This window comes from Eptesicus fuscus, chromosome 11 (assembly GCF_027574615.1).
Source record: "Eptesicus fuscus isolate TK198812 chromosome 11, DD_ASM_mEF_20220401, whole genome shotgun sequence".
NCBI classification, from domain to species: Eukaryota; Metazoa; Chordata; class Mammalia; order Chiroptera; family Vespertilionidae; genus Eptesicus; species Eptesicus fuscus.
Window position 1 is genome coordinate 84,199,104 of NC_072483.1, and position 19,075 is coordinate 84,218,178.

The following is a 19,075-nucleotide window of genomic DNA, read 5'->3' on the forward strand; positions in this document are numbered from 1 at the left end:
ACTTGTCATTTGTTGATTTGTTAATGGTAGCCATTCTGACGGGTTTGAGGTGATACATCTTTGTCCTTTTAATATGCATCTCTCGGATGATCAGTGACTTTGAGATTTTTTTCATCTCTTAGCCATCTTTATGTCCACTTTGGAGAAGTGTCTATTTAAGTCCTTTGCCCATTTTTAAACTAGATTGTTTGTCTTCCACTTGCTAAGTTGTAATATATATATATATATATATATATATATATATATTTATTTCAGAGAGGAAGGGAGAGAGAGATATATAGAAACATAATGATGAGAGAGAATCATTGATTGGATGCCTCCTGCATGCCCCCTACTGGGGATTGAGCCCAAAACCTGGGCATGTGCCCTTGACCAGAATGGAACCTGGGACCCTTCAGTCAGCAAGCTGATTCTCTATTCACTGACCCAAACCAGCTAGGGCTCCTTATATATTTTGGATATTAACCCTTTATCAGATGTATCACTGCTGAATATGTTCTTCCACAGGGTGGGGCAAGAGGTTTTCCAACAGGGTGGGACAATTGCTTCCCCCAAGGCAGAAGCTGCCTCAATGGTCAAGATCTGCAGGAAAAAGACGTCCTCCACTGACTGCGAGAGGGAAGACTCAGCACAGGAAACTGGGGTGTCTGCCTTCTGAGCTCTAACCCCAGACCCCCCAACCCTGGCTTCTGCTCACACAGCTCCAGGCCACTCTGCCCTCCCTCTGCCTGAGCCCAAGCTGAGTGCCTGCACATGAAATTTTATGTGTTGGCCCCTTAAGAGGGTGCGCGCTGTCCCTCCCTGGCAGATAGCAACCCCCTGCTTTTCACAGCCAGATGTTATGTGGGCACCTGTCTCAGTTCTGGTGCTCTCTGCTGGGGAGCCCAGCTTGGGGATTAGACCCCAGAGTTCCCAGTGGCAACCCCCCACAGCTGAGATATCTCTCTCCGGGACTTTAGTTGCTGCCTGTGGGGGCCGGCCAGGCCTTTCGCGCCTCCGCCCCTCCTACCAGTCTCTATGCGGTCTCTGCTTCTCGTCCTCAGGTATCAGGGTTCTCGCCAGCTAGACCTCAGCTGATTATTCAGGATGGTTTTTCTGTATTTCAGTTATAATTCCAGTTTGGTTCTGTGAGCGTGTCAACGTAGCTTCCACTCACTCTGCCGCCATTTTGGAATCGGAAGCGCCTTTTATGACGCAGTCTGCGCAGTCACACACGATCACAGCTGCGATGTTCTATGTTTACCCGGAGTGGCCACTATGTCCAGCCCACTCACAAGAGGGGGAGAATTGTAGCTCTCGCGCTTTATTAAAAAATGTATGTTTATTGATTTCAGAGAGGAAGGGAGAGGGGGAGAGAGAGAAACATCAATGATGAGAGAGAATCATTGATTGGCTGCCTCCTGCACTCCCCACACCGGGCATGTGTCCTGACCGGGAATTGAACTGTGACCTCTTGGTTTGTAGATTGACCCTCAACCCTTGAGCCACATCAACTGAGCTAGGCTCTCCCTTTTAAAGGAACAAGTGTCAGAGGATTTGTAGACATACGGGGATGGGCAAAAGTAGGTTAAGAATAATAACAAAGCCGAAACTGGTTTGGCTCGTGGATAGAGCATCAGCCTGCGAACTGAAAGGTCCCAGGTTCGATTCCGGTCAAGGGCATGTACCTTGGTTGCGGGTACATCCCCAGTAGGGGGTGTGCAGGAGGCAGCTGGTCGATGTTTCTCTCTCATCGATGTTTCTGACTCTCTATCTCTCTCCCTTCCTCTCTGTAAAAAATCAATAAAAAAAGAATAATAACAAATAGCACAATAACTAATGAATACATAATAATACAGAGAATAGACTGTTTAGTGTACTCACAGCTACTTTTGCCCACCCCCTGTATTTTAAAACCACCACACCAACAAGAGTTGCAAGAGACAAGGATGCTAATTAAATTACTGAATACAGGACATGTTTTGGAGGTGAAAATCCATTTAGGACAAGAACAAGTGTTAATTGGAAATTCTGAAAGAGATCAGGAATTTAAATTTACATGGGACCTGAAGTCCTAAATCATTAACATAGCTATTCTTGAACTTCCTGCAGTAAAAAACTTCTGAACAAAAGAACTTTTGAAAGAAAAATTCTATTGCTGCTGCTGCAATTAGGAGAATAGATTCAAGTATATTTGAATCAAGAATAAGCATTTTAGAGGTCATATCCAATGTTTTAACTTGTATCCTTCCAAGTTAACTTTTTTTTTAAGTCTCTGAAGTTTTCTGAGTGTTGCAATGCCCCAACATGACCAAGAGGGTCAAATTCCATCTCCAGTCTTCACATTTTTTCTTCTTTTTCTGAAGGTTTATATTCATCTCTCTATTCTGTCTGAAAGCAAGATATCATGACCTAATTGCCTAAGAATTTATTTCCAAATAGATGTTGACAAAGTCTGAAAGTCTCAGAAAGACAAGACATCATATTCATTCCTTTTACTGAAGTTTTTTTCTTTTTTAAAATTAAAAAACAACAACCATGAAACAATAAACTATGATCCCCAAAGAACTTTCCTTTGTGGCACCTGGGGTATTCAGTCAATCAACAAGCATGTCTTGAACATATGATAAAAATAAGAGGTTCTCTAGGACTCATACATTTGGGAGCTAAACAGAAAACAGATGAGGATAAATACAATAATCACAAAAGTGGGATTGAGAGAGAGGAATGATGTGAGGCTACATCCAGGCAGTTCTATGCGATGGGATGGATTTATGAAGGAAAATGTCCCAGAAAAGATAAGCCTTCCCCTGGAACTTAAATTATATTCTATTTGGGGGAATTTGGGCAAAGGCTGGAAGATAAGAGAAGAAAGACTGAATGTCTGGGGCTCGATCGCCAGGGTAGGCCTGAGTATAGTTGGAGCTGAGATTGGACAGGTAGGGAGAGGATAGTGATCAAGGTGGATTTGAACAAACTGAGCTGCAAAGAGTTTGGTGTGGTTGGAGCAAATCCTTTGCAAGAAATAAATTTTTTTCCAGTAAACTGCTTCTCAAAACAAACCAAAACAAGACAAAACAACGAACTTTTCCTATTAATAGACTCTTAGAAAGCTAGATCTGTTCTATGGACCTTGTAGGGAGATGTGGGTTTAAGGTCCTACTTCACCTTCCAGGGCACCATCCAAGCACCATTAAGACTAAAAGTCCCCCGTCCCCTAAATAAAATATAAAAGCCCAGCCTGTGTGGCTCAGTGGTTGAGTGTCGACCTATGAACCAAGAGGTCACGGTTCAATTCCCATCAGGACACATGCCTAGGTTGCAGGCTCGATCCCCAGGGTGGGGTGTGCTGGAGGCAGCCGATCAATGATTGTCTCTCATCATTGATGTTTCTCTCTCTCTCCCTCTCCCTTTCTTTCTCTGAAATCAATAAAAACATATTTAAAAAAATAAACATTAAAAAAAGACTAAAGACTCACCAAGTGTATATGGAGGAAAGGCCAGAGAGAGGCCGGTGACTGACTCACTAACTGACTGACTGATTCATTCATTCATCAAGCTTACCGTGAACGCCTTTCGGTTGGAAAGGCAAGTTGGATTAATGTTCATGGGGTGGGACAAGATGGCAGGCAAGTCTCGGTTTATTCAGCATAAGTTTCATTTCTCTCTCTCTCTCTCTCTTGTGTAGAAAAGTTATTGAAAGACTTTCCACCAGCACGTATTGTGATCCTGCTATGTATGCGCCAGGCACTGTGCTAGGTAGGGGCCAGGGATACTGAAATGACTGAAACATCCTCTGGACAATGTGACAACAGACTTAAATAGTTCCTCTCCTGCTTCTGACTTCTGCTTTGCCAAAAGGGGAGCGATTTCTCCTGGAACGGAGAGTACAAAAGCGCAGCAGGTGAGCAGACTCACATTTGCTTTCCAGCTGTGGCACCAGCTGTGCCACAACGACAGCGGCCCCCACCTGTCTGACTCCCGCCTCCGCCACGTCGCAACCAAGTTATTTTTAGACTCCTATCACGGCGATGGAAGTTCTTGAGCACGGAATTTGGAACCAAAGGCAGTCCAGTTTCTGGAAACCATGTCCTAGGTGGCCAGTTCAACAACAGACACAACGTGAAAAACGCAGCCATCGTCAGGGAGTGTTCCAGCGGCTGTCCGTGGAGGAGGCAGGTCTCTCACTCCAGAGGGGATGAGGAACCTGGACACAGCGAGGGACCGGCCCAAAGTCATCTGACGACATAGGGGACAAGCTAGGGCTGCTCAAATCTCTTGGCTCTGAATCCACGCTCTTCGTACTAAGCCAGCCATGACATAACCCACCAAACGAGTGCGGACTGCACTCTCCCTCAGCCAGAGGCCCGCTGGCTGCGCGACTCCGGCACAGACACCCTGATGGCTCCTGGTGGTCGACACTCATCACCCTCTGACTTCATTTCTCTCCCCGCTTTGCAGAGTGGCTGCTGCCCAGAGCCAGCATCTCTTTTCCAAACAGGGAACGTGCCAGAAGGGATTCTGGAAACGGCCTTGCTATCTGTCAGGAGCCAGATGATTCACAGCAATGAACCAACACACATCACAGGGATGCCTGATCGGATTACCAATTAGCCACCTCCACCTCTGGAAGGTGCTTGGAAAGAAGAGAAAAGGTGGTGTTTAGTTTGGGCAAATACCAGAAGGGCTTTATCTTTCTCATCAAGGCATCAGCACGGCCCATTAGCCCTCCTCCGAGCCATTCCGCGGGACTTCTCTCTCCAGATGCTCAGCAAGAGGAAACTTGTTGTGCAAACATTGGGTTATTATGTCTGAGCTACAGAAGCGCCTCTGTGTCAGCGAGAGGGAGAAACTGGCTGACTCGCGTCTGCGTTTAATGATGTCTCTGCTGCCGGGAAGTTTTGGAAGCTGCAGGTAAAGCGTTTCCCTGCGAAGAGGAGGCTGGCCTGGGATTTGTCATCTTCCCTTCACCCGCCAGGAGCGTCTCGCTTTGGGTCGGCCCTGGGAGGGACAGGCAGACGCCTCCTCCGTGGACCCGGCAACAAGGGTCCCAGCGAGGGGTCCCCGGACTCCTCTTGAAAATAAGCCCACGCATGAGCAGTGTTAGCCCCAGGGCAGGGAGGGCGGCTGAGCCTGGCCTGCGCTGCCGGGATCTGGTGGGAAAAGGCTGCTGTGCTCAGGGCCCGCCGGAGTCCAAGGTCAGCCCTGTGCCTGGGATTCGGAGAGCAGGACCCTTGTTAGGTTCCTGTCCTCTGGAGGTGAAGGTGGGATGAGCAGAGCGGAGCTGCCACTAGCTTAGACCATGGTTTTGTGAGTCTGGAAAAGGCAGCCCCTTGGGGCTCAAGCAGCCCACAGGGTCCAGGCGAGGCTGGCGAGGGGCACTTTGCGTGTGTAGCTCAGCCCTGGGCACAGCGTTGGTGATTCCAGCCTCTGCTCCCTCTCCTCCAGCATGTACAGCTGTGCCTCAGACCAATGCTGGGGCCGCTCAGTGGCTCCGGGGGCTCAGGCCAAGGGGAGAAGGAAGCTGGATTCCCTCAGTTGCTTAGAAAGACGGAAGGTGCTTGTTTACCCTCACCGTCCCCGTCCCCAAGGCAAAGGGTCAGGAGTAGAGTTGGCCACCAGCGAAGTAGACGTTTACAAGTACGCAAGCACACACACATATACACAGAGGCCCGGCGTGCATGAATAAAGACACAAACACATGTTTATACAGAGATGTGCACACATACTTACATGCATGTATATAGGCATACCCACAAAGCAACCATGCACACCCCACACATGCAGGTATGCATGCATGTACATATATGTATACCACACATGAAAAGGATATACACCTCAATGCATACCCCTTGTTTGCAGACATGCATGCCTGCCATGGGCCTTCATGCATGTGCCCTCATACACACCTCCACTTATATACACCCAACCTCTACACTTGAGGTTTCAGGCTGCACTCTTGTCATAGTCATGGCTCTGGCATCCATTCTAGAGATTCGCCCTTTATAAGGATGGCTGGGTAAGAGAGAGTGTGTGTTGTGTGTACACGTGTGTGTGCATGTGTGTGCCTCTCTGTGTGTGTGTGTGTGTGTGTGTGTGTGTGTGTGTGTGGTGTGATCCGTCCTGACTATACAGCCTCCCAGGGGTGCCCTTGCCGCTGTCATGTGGTGGCCAGTGTTTGGCTCGTTTGGATCAAAACTAAGAAAGCAGCAGTGCCTGCGAGTGTAAAGGGAGGGGATTGCAACAGAAGGGCTGTCTCTGAAATGGTTTGTAAGTGACAGCCACGTCTTGGGGGAAACGGGAGAGAGCTGCAGGGAGGAATGGGATTTAATTCTGCCCATTTCAGCCTTAAGCAGAGAAGCTGTAAACACAATGGAGGTATGTGTTTAATTATGGACCTGTGTACTTACTTTATGATTGTAAGATGTCAATATACATGCTCGGAGGGGTGTGGAGACAGAGAGAGGAAGAGGGCGAGGGGGAGTGATAGAGAGGGAGGGAGGGAGAGAGAGTTAAATAGAGGCCTCTGTCTCTGGGCGAGCGTGAGCTGACAATGAGAAGGCAAGACGCGGTGACTGTTGTTTCCTCGGTGGCTCTCAGTCCCCACACGCCCCGGAGTGTCTCCGGCAGCTCTGAGTGTGATGCGGCTGCGTTAACAGATGCTTTTTTCACATTGTCTGCCGCCCAAGAGCACTCCACCTCCTGCGTCTGGTGCTCCACCGGGGAAGGCAGCCCAAGGCTGCGAAGAGGGCGGGAGAGCTGGCTGGGCTGCAATTTCTAGAAAATGGCTTGTCTGTCTCCAGCCTGGCACCTCCCAATGGGATTTTCAGGGGCCATTTGGACGTGAAGCAATTTTAGCTTTATGAGCTGCTTTTAGATCAAAGCCCCACGGAAGCTGTTACTGTACTGTCTTCGCATTGTTGCTCTTGTATAAGCGTCTTAGTCCCTGAGACTGTCAGCTCTAAAGAGTGAGAACTAAGTCACAGAGGGTGTGGCCTTGGCCTGCCTCACCCTCCACTAGAAATGGGAGTCCTCTCTCTGTGCACAGGCCTCGGCTCTGCCCTGGGCGGAGGCTGCCTCCTCCCGGGGGCTCCCCCCCTACTTCCGCAGCATCACCAGGCTCCCTGGCCCCCGGGGGGGTAATGGCTTGGGGCTGAGTCCGTCTGGTAGACCCAGTAGCGCGTCTCCCCGAGGGGTGCAGGGAGCTGTGTCATCACACGCTGCCGCCAGGCGTGAGGAGCGTGTAGGGCAGCTTGGCAGTTGGTGCTGGTGCAGCCAACCCTTAAACGTGAACGACTCTTTAGGAAAAGGCGCGGTGGACAAGAATCCCACTGACATTTCGGAAACACGGCCCATTCCCCCTTCCCATGGGGTGGCGTTCAGACGGCTTACATCACGGTTGCCTGGTGGCCCTGCCCTAAGATGGTTAAAATGAGCCTGAAGCCTCAGACAGCCAAGCTGGGGGCACCCAGGCACCCCCGGGGGGATTACCTTGTCCTTCTGCTGGGAGTGCTCCCCTGGAACGGCCTGCGGGGCTGCTGTGGCCTGACGTCCTCAGGCCATCCGGGCCCCTCTGGCCCTCTGGCCTTTTTCTTCCCCCCATCAGGGACGGTGGTGGGGTCACCTTCTGTGCTGCGGCACCTCCATCTTCAAAGCAAAAGGAGAAAAAGCATGAGCGAGAGAACGCGGAGTCAGCAAGAAGGAGAGGCAACCTCTTTCCTCACTTGGTTGATTGTCCCTCCTCCAGCCCTGCTAAGGGGCAGAGGCCAGGCAGCTCCCCTGGCCAAGGTGAAGTTCCTCCTGGCTCGAAGAGCGGCCTTTCTTCAGCTGGGGGAGCCTGCGGAACGGGGAGCATCTGAGCTCTGGTGGTTGTTATTCTCGCTCCATCGATGGGCTCCTGAGACCCAGGAAAGACCAGAGAGGCTGCAGGGTCCTCCCAGCCCCGAGTCCGCAGGTTCTCACTGGAGGAAGCCCCACGTTAGAACTCATGGGTCATGGGCTACGAGGTCCCACCACAAAGCCATGTCCCTGAGCAGAACCAATGCTCGCATGGCTCCTCAAGGTCATAGGGTGCACAGGGGCACCTCCCGAGGGGAGGTGGAAGGCAACGGGGCTGATGGCAATGGCCCACTTCTGTTCTCTCTTTCTCTATCTCTTTCTTCAAACTAGCAGGGACTGCTCTAGGGAGCAGTAATCTAAGTCTTTAAAAATATTTTTATTGATTTTAGAGAAGGGAAGGGAGAGGGAGAGAGAAACATCGATCGGCTGCCTTCTGCATGTCCCCTAGCCTGCAACCTGGGCTTGTGCCCTGACCAGGAATCAAACCGGCAACCTCCCAGTGCATGGGACAATGCTCAACCAACTGAGCCACACCGGTCAGGGCCCAGGTAATCTAAGTTATCGGGACCTTGTCTTAACCTCCTTCAGCGAGCGTGGTCTCTATTTCAGGTCCAACATGCTGCTGTGTGTGTGTAAAAGCTGGCTTCCCTCACAGTCTCCGAGATCAAAAGCTACTTGTTTATTACAAAGGGGGAAGGGGCATTTTACAATGGAGAAATCTAGCCTCCTTCGACCAAATAATACAATTTGACATCACCTGTAATGGGACAAGCTATACAAATGAAATAAGTGTAAAGGGATATTTTGTGTCCCTTGGTGCGATACACGGAGAAGGACACATCGCCTGCTATTCTTGCCAGAAACGTTGGGTCAGAACCTAATCACAGGGAGACAGACACATCGAAATTGAGGGCCATTCTGTAAAGCAGCCAGCCTATCCTCTTCAAAAATGTCCACGTCCACGGGCTTGGGAGACAACCCCGAGCTCTGGGTGAAAACGCAACGAGGTATCGGGACGTCTTAGGCTGGCTCCCCGCTGGCAGGGTGGCAGAGGAGGGACAAGCTCGAGATGCTCGGTCCTGCTGGCCACGGCAGCTCAAAACAAGCGGAGGGCGGTGCGAGGGGCGCCATCCCCAAGACACAAGTCACCGGCGCGGCCGTGGCTCCGGCTGCGCACCTGATGGCGTGGCCGCCGCTGGAAGGCTCCTTTCTCGCCTGTTCGCAGACAGCAGCCCTCGCCCATATCTGATTTTTTTTTTTTTTAAAGAAAACTTTATAGTCTTTAGGACGATGAACTCCCACTTAACAGAATAAACAAGCCCCTGCCCCCATAATGAAAGGAAGTTCTCAAAACCAAAATGTCTCAAGAAGGTCCTGGCCCGGGCCCGCCGTTCTGTTCATTCTGAAAAGCAGTGAGTGCGGTGTAACGAGTAAGAGGAACGGAGGTTCCGGCACCAGCGGGCCGGGCTCCAATCCCAGCTGGGCCACTTAGAGTTGTGTGGCCCCAAACAAAGGGCTTATCTCTCAGGGCCCCAGGGTTCTAATCTGTGAAAGGAGGGTAGAGTTGCTGTAAGGAGGAAACGAGATACCATGTGTTAAAAATTAAGGACAGCGCCTGGCACGGAGGAACTCAGAAGGCCTTAAATATTAATGCCCACCCTCTACTTCTGAGGGCCGCTAGTCGGAGATCACCTGACACTTGTGGTACTGTCATCAGGCACTTGCTCTTTGGAAAGGAGGCTCAGTTTTCTGAGAATGGGGGGGAGAGGGGGCGCGTTCTAAATATGGCCTGTTACTTCCCACCTATCCAACACATGCAAATACACACCCCTGTGTGTAATTCCAAATGTTCATATGATGTATTGAAAGATCAGAGTGAAGGTTTTTATTATTGCTATGTGGACTTTTTAATGAGTAACTACATATTCCTAAACAGATTAGAAATGAAATTGTATTGGTGAAATCATAGGATAAACTATAGAGCATGCAGCAAAGTTTTCGTCAGTTTGGTGCTGTTTTATATCTGCGACCAGAGATGATTAAGTCTGAGTAGGGGGATGAGCTAATGAGTGGCTGATGAGCTAGGCACCAGGCTGGTTTTACCGCTGCGTGTTGGTTAAGGCAGCTGCTGGCCGAACAAAAGCCATAGTCAAGCGGCCACCTCCCTCCCAGCCTCCTTCTCCATGGCTGAGGACCCTTTGTGTGTGTCGCCTGGCTTCCCTCTGGGCTGAGATTCCTGGGGATGTGGACAGCGGGAGTAGCTACCTTGGGGCGAGAGCGTGGCCCTGCCCATGTCCCCTGGGAGACGCGCTGTTAACTCCGCCAGCCTTTCTGAGGACGCATGCTTCAGGGGAGGCCTCCTCGGCGGACTGGGCTCCTCTGTTTCTGGTCCTGACTCAGCATGCGCAGCACCTGGGAGACGAGGGGAAAGCCAAGTTGTGGTGAATGCCTGTGGTTTCTGCCAGCTGCCTCTTTTTGGAGGGACCCATCTCTTCCCTGCTTGCACCCTGCGGTTTGGGTGCAGCTGTGTCCATCCCCTGCATCCGTGGTTGGGCACGGGGCTGAAGCCTGGCTAAGGAGAGCACCCCATCGCCTTAGCCCCAGTGACTGGGTCCAGGGTGGGCACGTAACGCACTCAGAGGCCATTCTAGTACTTTTGCAAGAGCGTTTAGAGGCATAGCCTTCATTTTTAAAAAAATTTTAAACAGCACTGTGCAGTTTTAGGAACCATTCAAGTATAGTAGCATCTGGTAAGATCAGGACAGAGTTGGGATTTAAAAGTGTTTTCAGCCCTAACTGCTTTGGCTCAGTGGATAGAGCATCAGCCTGTGGACTGAAAGGTCCCGGGTTCGATTCCAGTCAAGGGCATGTACCTTGGTTGCGGGCACATCCCCAGTAGGAGGGTGTGCAAGAGGCAGCTGATCGATGTTTCTCTCCCATCGATGTTTCTAACTCTCTATCCCTCTCCCTTCCTCTCTGTAAAAAATCAATAAAATATATTTAAAATAAAAAGTGTTTTCACCGAGCCAATACAGTACTAGCCATGGACCCAGCACACAAGTGTACTGAAGTAGAAAAGACACAAGAAAAATAGCTACATTAGGAAGGCCTCAACACTTTAGAAAAAGAGTTAAACACTTTCAGTTTCTCCTCTATATCCCCTAAAACAGCATCACACAGTCTGGATCTACCTCTGCTCCCACATCAGCTTCCTTTTGAGTGGGGGTCACAGGTAGGAGGTTGGCAGAGCATTGAGGAGGCCATCTTTACCGCCACATGGGGACAGCCTGCTTGAGAGGGAAGGCTAACAGAGATGAGAGAGTTAGGCAGCGCCCAGATGACACTTTCTGAGGCCTGGATCCAGCTGAGCCTGGAGTTTGCTCATCCAGGCACTACCCAACGCCATGAGCGAATACCTGTCTTTTTTGCTGAAGACAGTTTGAGTTAGGTTTCTGAAACTTGTTCCTGGCCGGCCTGAGCTCCCTCAGGAGCTCCCACCCACAGGGGACCTACCTCTTCTGTGCACTTCCTCCTTTGAGGGGCGCCGGGTGTGGAAATGAATCTCCACTGGGAAGATGAGGAGCTCTGCTGGGGGCTCTCTGGCTTTAAAGCGACTCCGCAGGGGGTCCGGGACTCCGGGTGGCTCTTGGGAGATAGGAGGTAATTTCAAGGTCTTTGAAGCCTGGAGAAAATTAAACAACAAAACAAAGACCAACATGGCAGGCATTCAAACCCGGCTGCCTGCAGGGGACAAATGGCATTGATCTCACTGGATCTCTAGCACCAAGAGCTGCTGGGGGGCCCCCATGGCTGAGAAGTAAAGCTAACCAACCTGGGACCCGGGCATCTGACTAGAGCGGGAACTCAGCTCGGCCACTGATATTCTCAGAAGTGTAAACGTGTTCAATTCAAGAGCCTCTGAGAGGAAAGATAGTCTTTCCTTCTCTTGCAACTGGGGAAACGGAGCCAGATGAAATGCTAGAGCTGAGATTTCTATGTTTGGAGAGGGAGAAATCTCAAGGATGGGAGAAAATCAAGGAGCAGAACATTAATTATGCAGCCATTTAGGTAAGAAAGAGCAGAAAAGAGGAATACACATTTGTGTTTGCTTGCCTTCCACAACCTCTCTAAGCCTCAATTTCTTCCTCTGTAAAATGGGAGTAATCATACTATCGACCTCAAAAAAGTGCCATGAGGATTAAATGAGCTAGCGATGTGTAGTTACAATAGTGTTTGGAACTGGGTTCGTTTCTATATTTCTTTGAGAGTAGACTTGTCTCTCCTTAGGGTTTAATACTCCATCTCGCCACCAGCAGAAAATCTATGTATCTATATTCTTCTGTAATATGAGCATAGCTAAAAAGAATCACTGTCTGTCAGAATCAGCCACAACTTTAGCCCAGTTTTTGTGGCCAAAAAACCCCCCCAAATGGGGTGTGTGTGTGTGTGTGTGTGTGTGTGTGTGTACAGAGATAGAAACTCTAGGAGTGGTACTTAGAGACTCCTGTTTCCAATTATTCAGAAGTTGCCGAAAATTTCTCCTTTTAGTTGCAGCTTTTAACAGGAGAACTTGGCTCTATGAAATGTATATGCGTGCTGGGTTTCAGGGAGTTCAGTTTCACAGGAGGAAAAATAAAAACGTTCCTCACTTTTTTAATGCTCAAAAAGAGAAAAACGATCAGAAACACACGTAGGCATCCTACATGTTTAGAGTTGAATAAGGAAGGAAATTCAACCCAATATATGCAGAGTTAATATTTATAATTTGGAGACAGTAAGAAAATGATTGACCAAACGCACGCACGCACGCACATAGGATCTTTATGTTCCTGGAGACTTCACTTCCGGTGCCAGCTGCCCACCAACTGCCCCTTTCTGAATACTGACCTTGTGCGTTCTGTGTGACAAGGTTTGCATTGAGAAATCTACGTGGAAACTCAAATGACTTGTGTGAGGTAGGGCTGACAAGCCTTAATTTCTTTATTCTAATTAAAAATTTACAGTTTTAATGTAGTGGAAAATACTGCTCTCCTCTGTAAACCATGCGCGTGGGTTGAGGGAAGGGACTCCGGTCCGCTGGGCTGGTTCAGTTCTGGGCTGACCTGGTGTGAGATTGGGGACGTGCCTCAGGCCTGCGGGGACTCTTGCAGGTCACGCCTGCTGCTTTCTCCTGGGGAGACAGAAGCCCTGCTCGGGTGGTTGGAAAGGTTAAGGTCAGGACACAGTAACGCAGAGAAAACCCTGCATAGACTGAGAACAGCCTCCCTCATTGGCACCGGAACCACCTGGAGTGCCTGTGGCTCCTCCAGGGCCGCTTCAGATGACACGAGTCTCCACAGTTAACTGCCCTTCCCAGTCGGACACGAGATACTTTCACCAAAACACATCACGTCCTTTCTTCCTTGCATTAGGCCTATGAGGTTGGCGATATTATCCATCATGCAGACGAGGTCACTGAAACTCAGAGGGGAAGCGACCTGCGAAGTTCACACAGCTGCTTTGGGGCAGAGCATTCTGGGTCCCCTGTGGGTTCCCACTCAGCATAGGTGCCTCCAAACTACCCCAAACCCAGATAGACTTGCAAGGCAGGACCAGGCCAGAGACAGCCAAGAACATCGCTAAGGAAGAAGGTGTCCTTGACTCCTGAAGGGATTGATAAATCTGTAACTTTACATTTTCAAGGTGACAGACCCTCCATTATGCAAAACCACTGCTGGATTGGAGATCTCTAGCATTTTCTGTTTGAAGTGGATCAATTACAAACTCAAATTCTGTCCTTTTTTTTTTTTTTAAAAATATTTTTTATTGATTTCAGAGAGGAAAGGAGAGGGAGAGAGAGATTGAAACATCAATGATTAGAGAGAACCATTGATCGGCTGCCTCCTGCATGCCCCACACTGGGGATCGAGCCTGCAACCTGGGGATGTGCCCTGATCGGGAATGGAACCGTGACCTCTTGGTCGACGCTCAACCACTGAGCTACGCTGGCTGGGCTCAAATTCTGTCCTTACTCGTTTGCAGATAACCTGCAGCCCCTTAGAAGAACAAAGGATTCTGTTGCCACTAGAGAGTGCAGTAACATCAAATGCATTAGGGTAGAATTAGGGGCAGCTAAAATTCCTTGGATTTCACTATTTTCAACATTTATCCCTACAGCTTTTTTCCAGCTCCACATGGTGAGGTCAGAGTGGGTAAGACCAGTTCTCTGTTTGAGACATCCCTTTGAGTCACCTTGTTCCTAAATGGAGATGAATCTTTTAAGTGCATGCTTGCATGGGTACACACACACACACACACACACACACACACACACACACACTCACACACGCACACACACAACCTTTTTCTTCTTCACTTCCCCAGGTGTGTGTTTTTCTGAGTCAGTGGCAGAGGCCACAGGAGGGAAAAGGCATCTTTCAGCAGGAGGCTCCTGTGACAAGTGGCTGCTGCCGCCCGTGTGGAGTTTCATGTTCCCTTGTTTGTCTGTAGAAACAGGATGGGAATGAGAATTTATTAGTTGCAGGTATGGGGAGGGACACGTTGGTTTTCAACTGTTATCATTTTGGGGTTAATGGGAAGAGGCAAAGAGAATGCTGGAGCACTGAGACAGCCATGGCTTTGGATGGGGTGGGTTCAGGGAGCCCTCCTCTTGTAATCAGGTTGGGGTCTTGCTGGCTGAGTGAGGTGATAGAGAGAATGGTAATAATAATAATAATAATAATAATAATAATAGATGATATATATTGAGTGCTAAATATGGAACAAGAATTGCGTAAAATATTTTACATACATTAACTCAATCCCTACAGTAGACTTATGGAGGTATTATCATTATCCCCAATCTACAGATGAGGAAACTGAGCCTCAGCAGGATTAAATAACATGCCCAAGATCATAGCTAGAAAAGGGGGGTGGGATTGAACCCAGGCAGTCTGATTGCAGAATGTTTGCCATTGAGTTCTAGACAAAGAGCCTGTCAGTCTCATTCCCACCTCCAATAGAAATTTGGCTGTTATTATGATTATTAAATATGTTTTTATTGATTTTAGAAAGAGAGGAAGGGAGAAGGAGAGAGAGATAGAAACATCAATGAGAGAATCATCAGCATTGATTGGCTGCCTCCTGCATGTCCCCCACTGGGGATTGAGCCTGCAACCCAGGTATGTACCCTGACCAGGAATTGAACTGGTGACCTCCTGGTGCATAGGTTGACGCTCAACCACTGAGCCACATCGACTGGGCTTAACTGTTATTTCTTTTTTTAAAATTTTTTTATTATTGAAAGTATTACATATATCCCCTTTTCCCCCATTGACCCCTTTTACCCTGCCCCTTGACTGTTATTTTCTAAGGTGAGTGGCATGAGGAAGTGATACTCAGCTGGCCTCAGTGTTCTCAAATGAACTCTGCATGATTAGGTTCACTCAGATTTACAAGCAAGACAGTTGGATTCTTACCACTGAGATCTGCGTTCCTACTGGGGAAGGAGTTGCCATAGAATGTAATGTGGGGTTTGTCACCCCTGAGCCAAGGGTGATCAATGTGGGCATGCCCAAAGGCCCTCCTGGAGGTTTGCTGTGTTTTTTCATTGTGGTTTTCCTTTGAAACCTGCATACGATGGTGGTTCTCTATCGACGTGTCCTAGGGAAAGACAGACACACACTTCTGTCAACAGGCTTTGTAAAGGAACAGAGCAGGCTCCTTTAACAGTCAGAACGTGTGGCTAGACTTGTGGTTCCAAGGAAGAAATCTCCCCTGTAGCTGGAGAAGAAAAACATGGTTATAAAAGCAAGATCTCTAATGCTGTTTATTACGATAAGACATTTTTTTATGGATGAGAGAAAGAATGACATTTAACTATTCTTGACATTTGACATATATGTAGCGTTCTTCTTCTTCATCTCCTTCTCCTTCTTCTTCTTTTCTATGCAAAATAAAGTCTGTCTTTTTGCATCACTGAGTAGCGGTGCTCATCAGAATTTCCTAATAACATAAAGACAAAGGCAAGTCTATATATTTGATCAGATGTCAAAGGAATGGGAGGTGGATTATTAGGTGACCCTTCGTGGTAGCTTCTGCTGGCTTTTTCTGTATGCTGTTCACCAATATGAGCCAGGTGGACTTTTGTGAGAGGATAGTATTGGTGGCCAGGACCTCTTTGGAGCATTTCTTCCTGAATGGAATACACAACAGATAAGGGAGTAGGGGAGGTAATACAGAGAAGCTACTCTTCACAGCTCAGAAGGAAGCCCATGTATGCATTCAAGAAGCCCATGTTATCCTCTAGCTGTGGGTAGCAGCTGATGTGGTCATCTAGAATAAACACTGGACCACGGCAGCGTTTTCCTGTTACAACTCCAAAAACTCCGGAGAGGGATTCACCAGATCCAAAGGCTCCAGATAAAATGAATGGAAACAGTTATAGAGGCAAGAGCTCCCACCCAGCGTCTTCTAAACTTCTTCTGCTGGTTGATATACTGTAAGAGACTGTGGAGAACTAAGTTCCCATCGTTGTTGTGTATCCCTGCCCACATGTCCCATAGCTAGCTCACTCTCAGACGGCTGGTGTAAGGCCCAAAGACTGGAGTGAGACCTCGAGAAAATACAAAGAAGTTCATCCATCGTGTGAGGATGGGTGACAGCATGTTGGGAAGCCATGTAAAAGCACAGCTACCTTCGGACTTCCATCTCTACCCACAGGGTCTTGGTAGAAGATGCACAGTCCCTTGTATGTAAAAAATTTGCCTGGCGACTTCCCTGAGTGACACCAGGGGAAAGCTTGGAGTGGGCAGGATGTGTGGGCAGGCCACAGCAGGGGAACGGCCAAGAGCCCCACCTGCATCCTCCTGGGCTACAAGACTCCATGTTTGGGGGGACAAGTTGGGCATGCCAACAGGGCAAAAATAAGTAAATAAAAATAAAAGTGAAACAGTAGTGTCATTGACTTTATCCACCATGAAATGCCTCTTTCCTCTCCACTTCCATTTGTGGCATTCTCCCCCTTTCCTGTTCTCATTGGCATCTGACACATTTATTTAAGTCAAATACATTTATTTAAGATGGGTGCATGTGTTGTCTATGCTGCTCTGAACCAGTCATTTTGTACACACACACACACACACACCCACACACACGCACACACACACACACACACACGCACGCACACCTTAGAGTTCAGAAAGCATTTTTACATTTTAACCCATTTAATTCTCAGTAACCTTGTGAGATAGGTATGATGACAGCTCCATTTCCCAGAATAGGTCATTCAGGCTCAAAATTAATTAAATTTCCTGGACAAGCTTACCACAACTAGGAAGATATAGGACTTGAACCAAGACTTTTCCAATTCTATGTCCAAGAGCTTTTTTTTTTGTTTGTTGGTTTTTTCCTAGAGACTACAGCTAGATGAGGTGAAAAGTCTAGGGAAGATCTGTGATTAAACAAGTTTGGAAACCCATGAGTTAAAGGTAAACTGACTACTTTACCTATAGAACTTCTCAAAAATGGCCCATGGTTAAGTGTGCACTGTGCCGCTCCACGAGAAGATGGTATGCAGCCTTTCCCAAATGTGTTTGGCCATGAAACCCTTTTTATTTCTCATGGAGTATCTGGCAATGCTAGGGCTCTACAGGTGACACTTTGGGAAACAGTGGTCAATAGGTTCAAAGTACCCTTCTCTGGAGGACCCCAAGAAATGGCGAAGGGAGGGTGCATTCCTCTGAAGTCAAGAAGAACAATGACAGAGGGGAGTCCATCAGAAATGGTACCTCTGCCTGGGTTTCATCTTCCTACCAGAGCTGCTTCCTGAGTGGCGGCAAGTGTCCCCTGATGGCTGTGGTTCTTGGCAACAGAGCCCTGGTCCCTGGGTCCACCAGCCCCAGCTTCCCATTCATCGAGCCCTACCGACCTACCAAGGTGAACTGTAGGTCAGTTTTGTAACACTGGGGATTGACACAGTCTTGTTAGCTGCCTGTCTTCTTGCTTTTCTGAGCAAAAGTGTTGATCAAGGCCCTTGTTGCTCCTGCCTCATTTCTGCTAGTGCCAGCCAGGTGTGAGGAACAGAACTGCCCTTCCTCAAGGGTTGAGTCTTCTTTTCTTGGACTCAGTTTCCTCCTCTGTATAATGGGGATACTGATTTCTTGCCCTCACTTCTTTGCAGAGTTGTATGGAGCTCAAATCAGATCATGAATGTGACCAAGCCCTCTGTAAACTGCGAGGGACTAGTGAATGACAGTGGTGTGATTATGGTAGAGGGACCTGCAGCCCTGCTCTGTTGTCGTTGAGACGCTGGGTCTGAAGCCCTTGGTTTCCTGGCTGTCTGCTGGTTGTTTACTTGTGGAAAAACCTCTGCCAAGAGCACTGTGGTGGGTTGGCTGTTTAGCTCTCCGAACTTACCCTGTCTGCACAGCCCTCGGGAAGAATCTGAGTCAACAGATGACTCCGGTATGGTTAACGAATCTTTCATCGATGGTTTAAAGGGTCCTGCAGCTATTTTCATCACTTACTCAAAGTAGATTTATTGCTGAAACAGTCTGGCAAACCTTTGCTTGGAGCTGCTTTCGTAACACCTCCACTCTCCGCATGCAGCTGGGTGGAACAATGTGGGGTTGTCTTTCAACCGGGGACTCTGGAAGCCGTCAGAATCTCTGTGTGTGTTGGAGTGCTGGACTTCTGGAGGCTCCCAGCCAGCTTCACCTTCCCTCTCTCCTCTCCAACCTTCGTCATTCCCATCCTTGCTGTTGTTGGGTCCAGAGCCCATGCCCACTTGTGGGGCTACTCCCTCCCTACAGCGCTCCTGCCTCTGCCCATTGGCTCCTAAGGCTATGTTGGGGCTGAGCTGATGCTGAGAGTGTTGGTGGAACAGATACAGACTCAGACTCAGGGTCAGAGGGGGCTACTCAGGTTTTTGTGGCCCAGCGAAGCCTGAGGAGCCCTGGGGATCCCTCAATCTGAGGAAGCCCAAGGCCAGATTAGGCCTGCCCCCAAGAAGACCTCAACTCCTTACAGGGTGTGGCATTAAAGACCTTTTTGTGTGTTCCACAATGATCCTTTGGGGTTAAGCCCAAAGGACTTATTCCTTCAAGTCCATCCTTCCTGGTCAGATTAACCTAGAACTACATTTCTGAGGGTAGAGGAAGTAAAACTTGGGCCAAATGGCTACACCCCTATGACAGACTCTCTGAGCTGGGGGAGGGGACTTGGTGGATCAGGGGATATAAAGAGGCATTCTTCCCTTTGGCTGTCTCCCCGGCGATTT

At 48.7% G+C, this 19,075-nt stretch overlaps 1 protein-coding gene across 1 annotated transcript in view; it reads right to left on the reverse strand.

The window, feature by feature from the left end:
* The window catches only part of KIAA2012 (KIAA2012 ortholog), a 106,811-nt gene that overhangs the window by 73,122 nt on the left and 14,614 nt on the right, over positions 1-19,075 (reverse strand). The window contains 10 exon segments of the mRNA XM_054722855.1: positions 4,951-5,009; positions 5,011-5,053; positions 7,471-7,626; positions 10,084-10,230; positions 11,332-11,500; positions 14,159-14,301; positions 15,276-15,459; positions 17,586-17,637; positions 17,639-17,738; positions 18,535-18,661. Of these exon segments, the coding sequence (XP_054578830.1) occupies positions 4,951-5,009; positions 5,011-5,053; positions 7,471-7,626; positions 10,084-10,230; positions 11,332-11,500; positions 14,159-14,301; positions 15,276-15,459; positions 17,586-17,637; positions 17,639-17,738; positions 18,535-18,661 (1,180 nt within the window).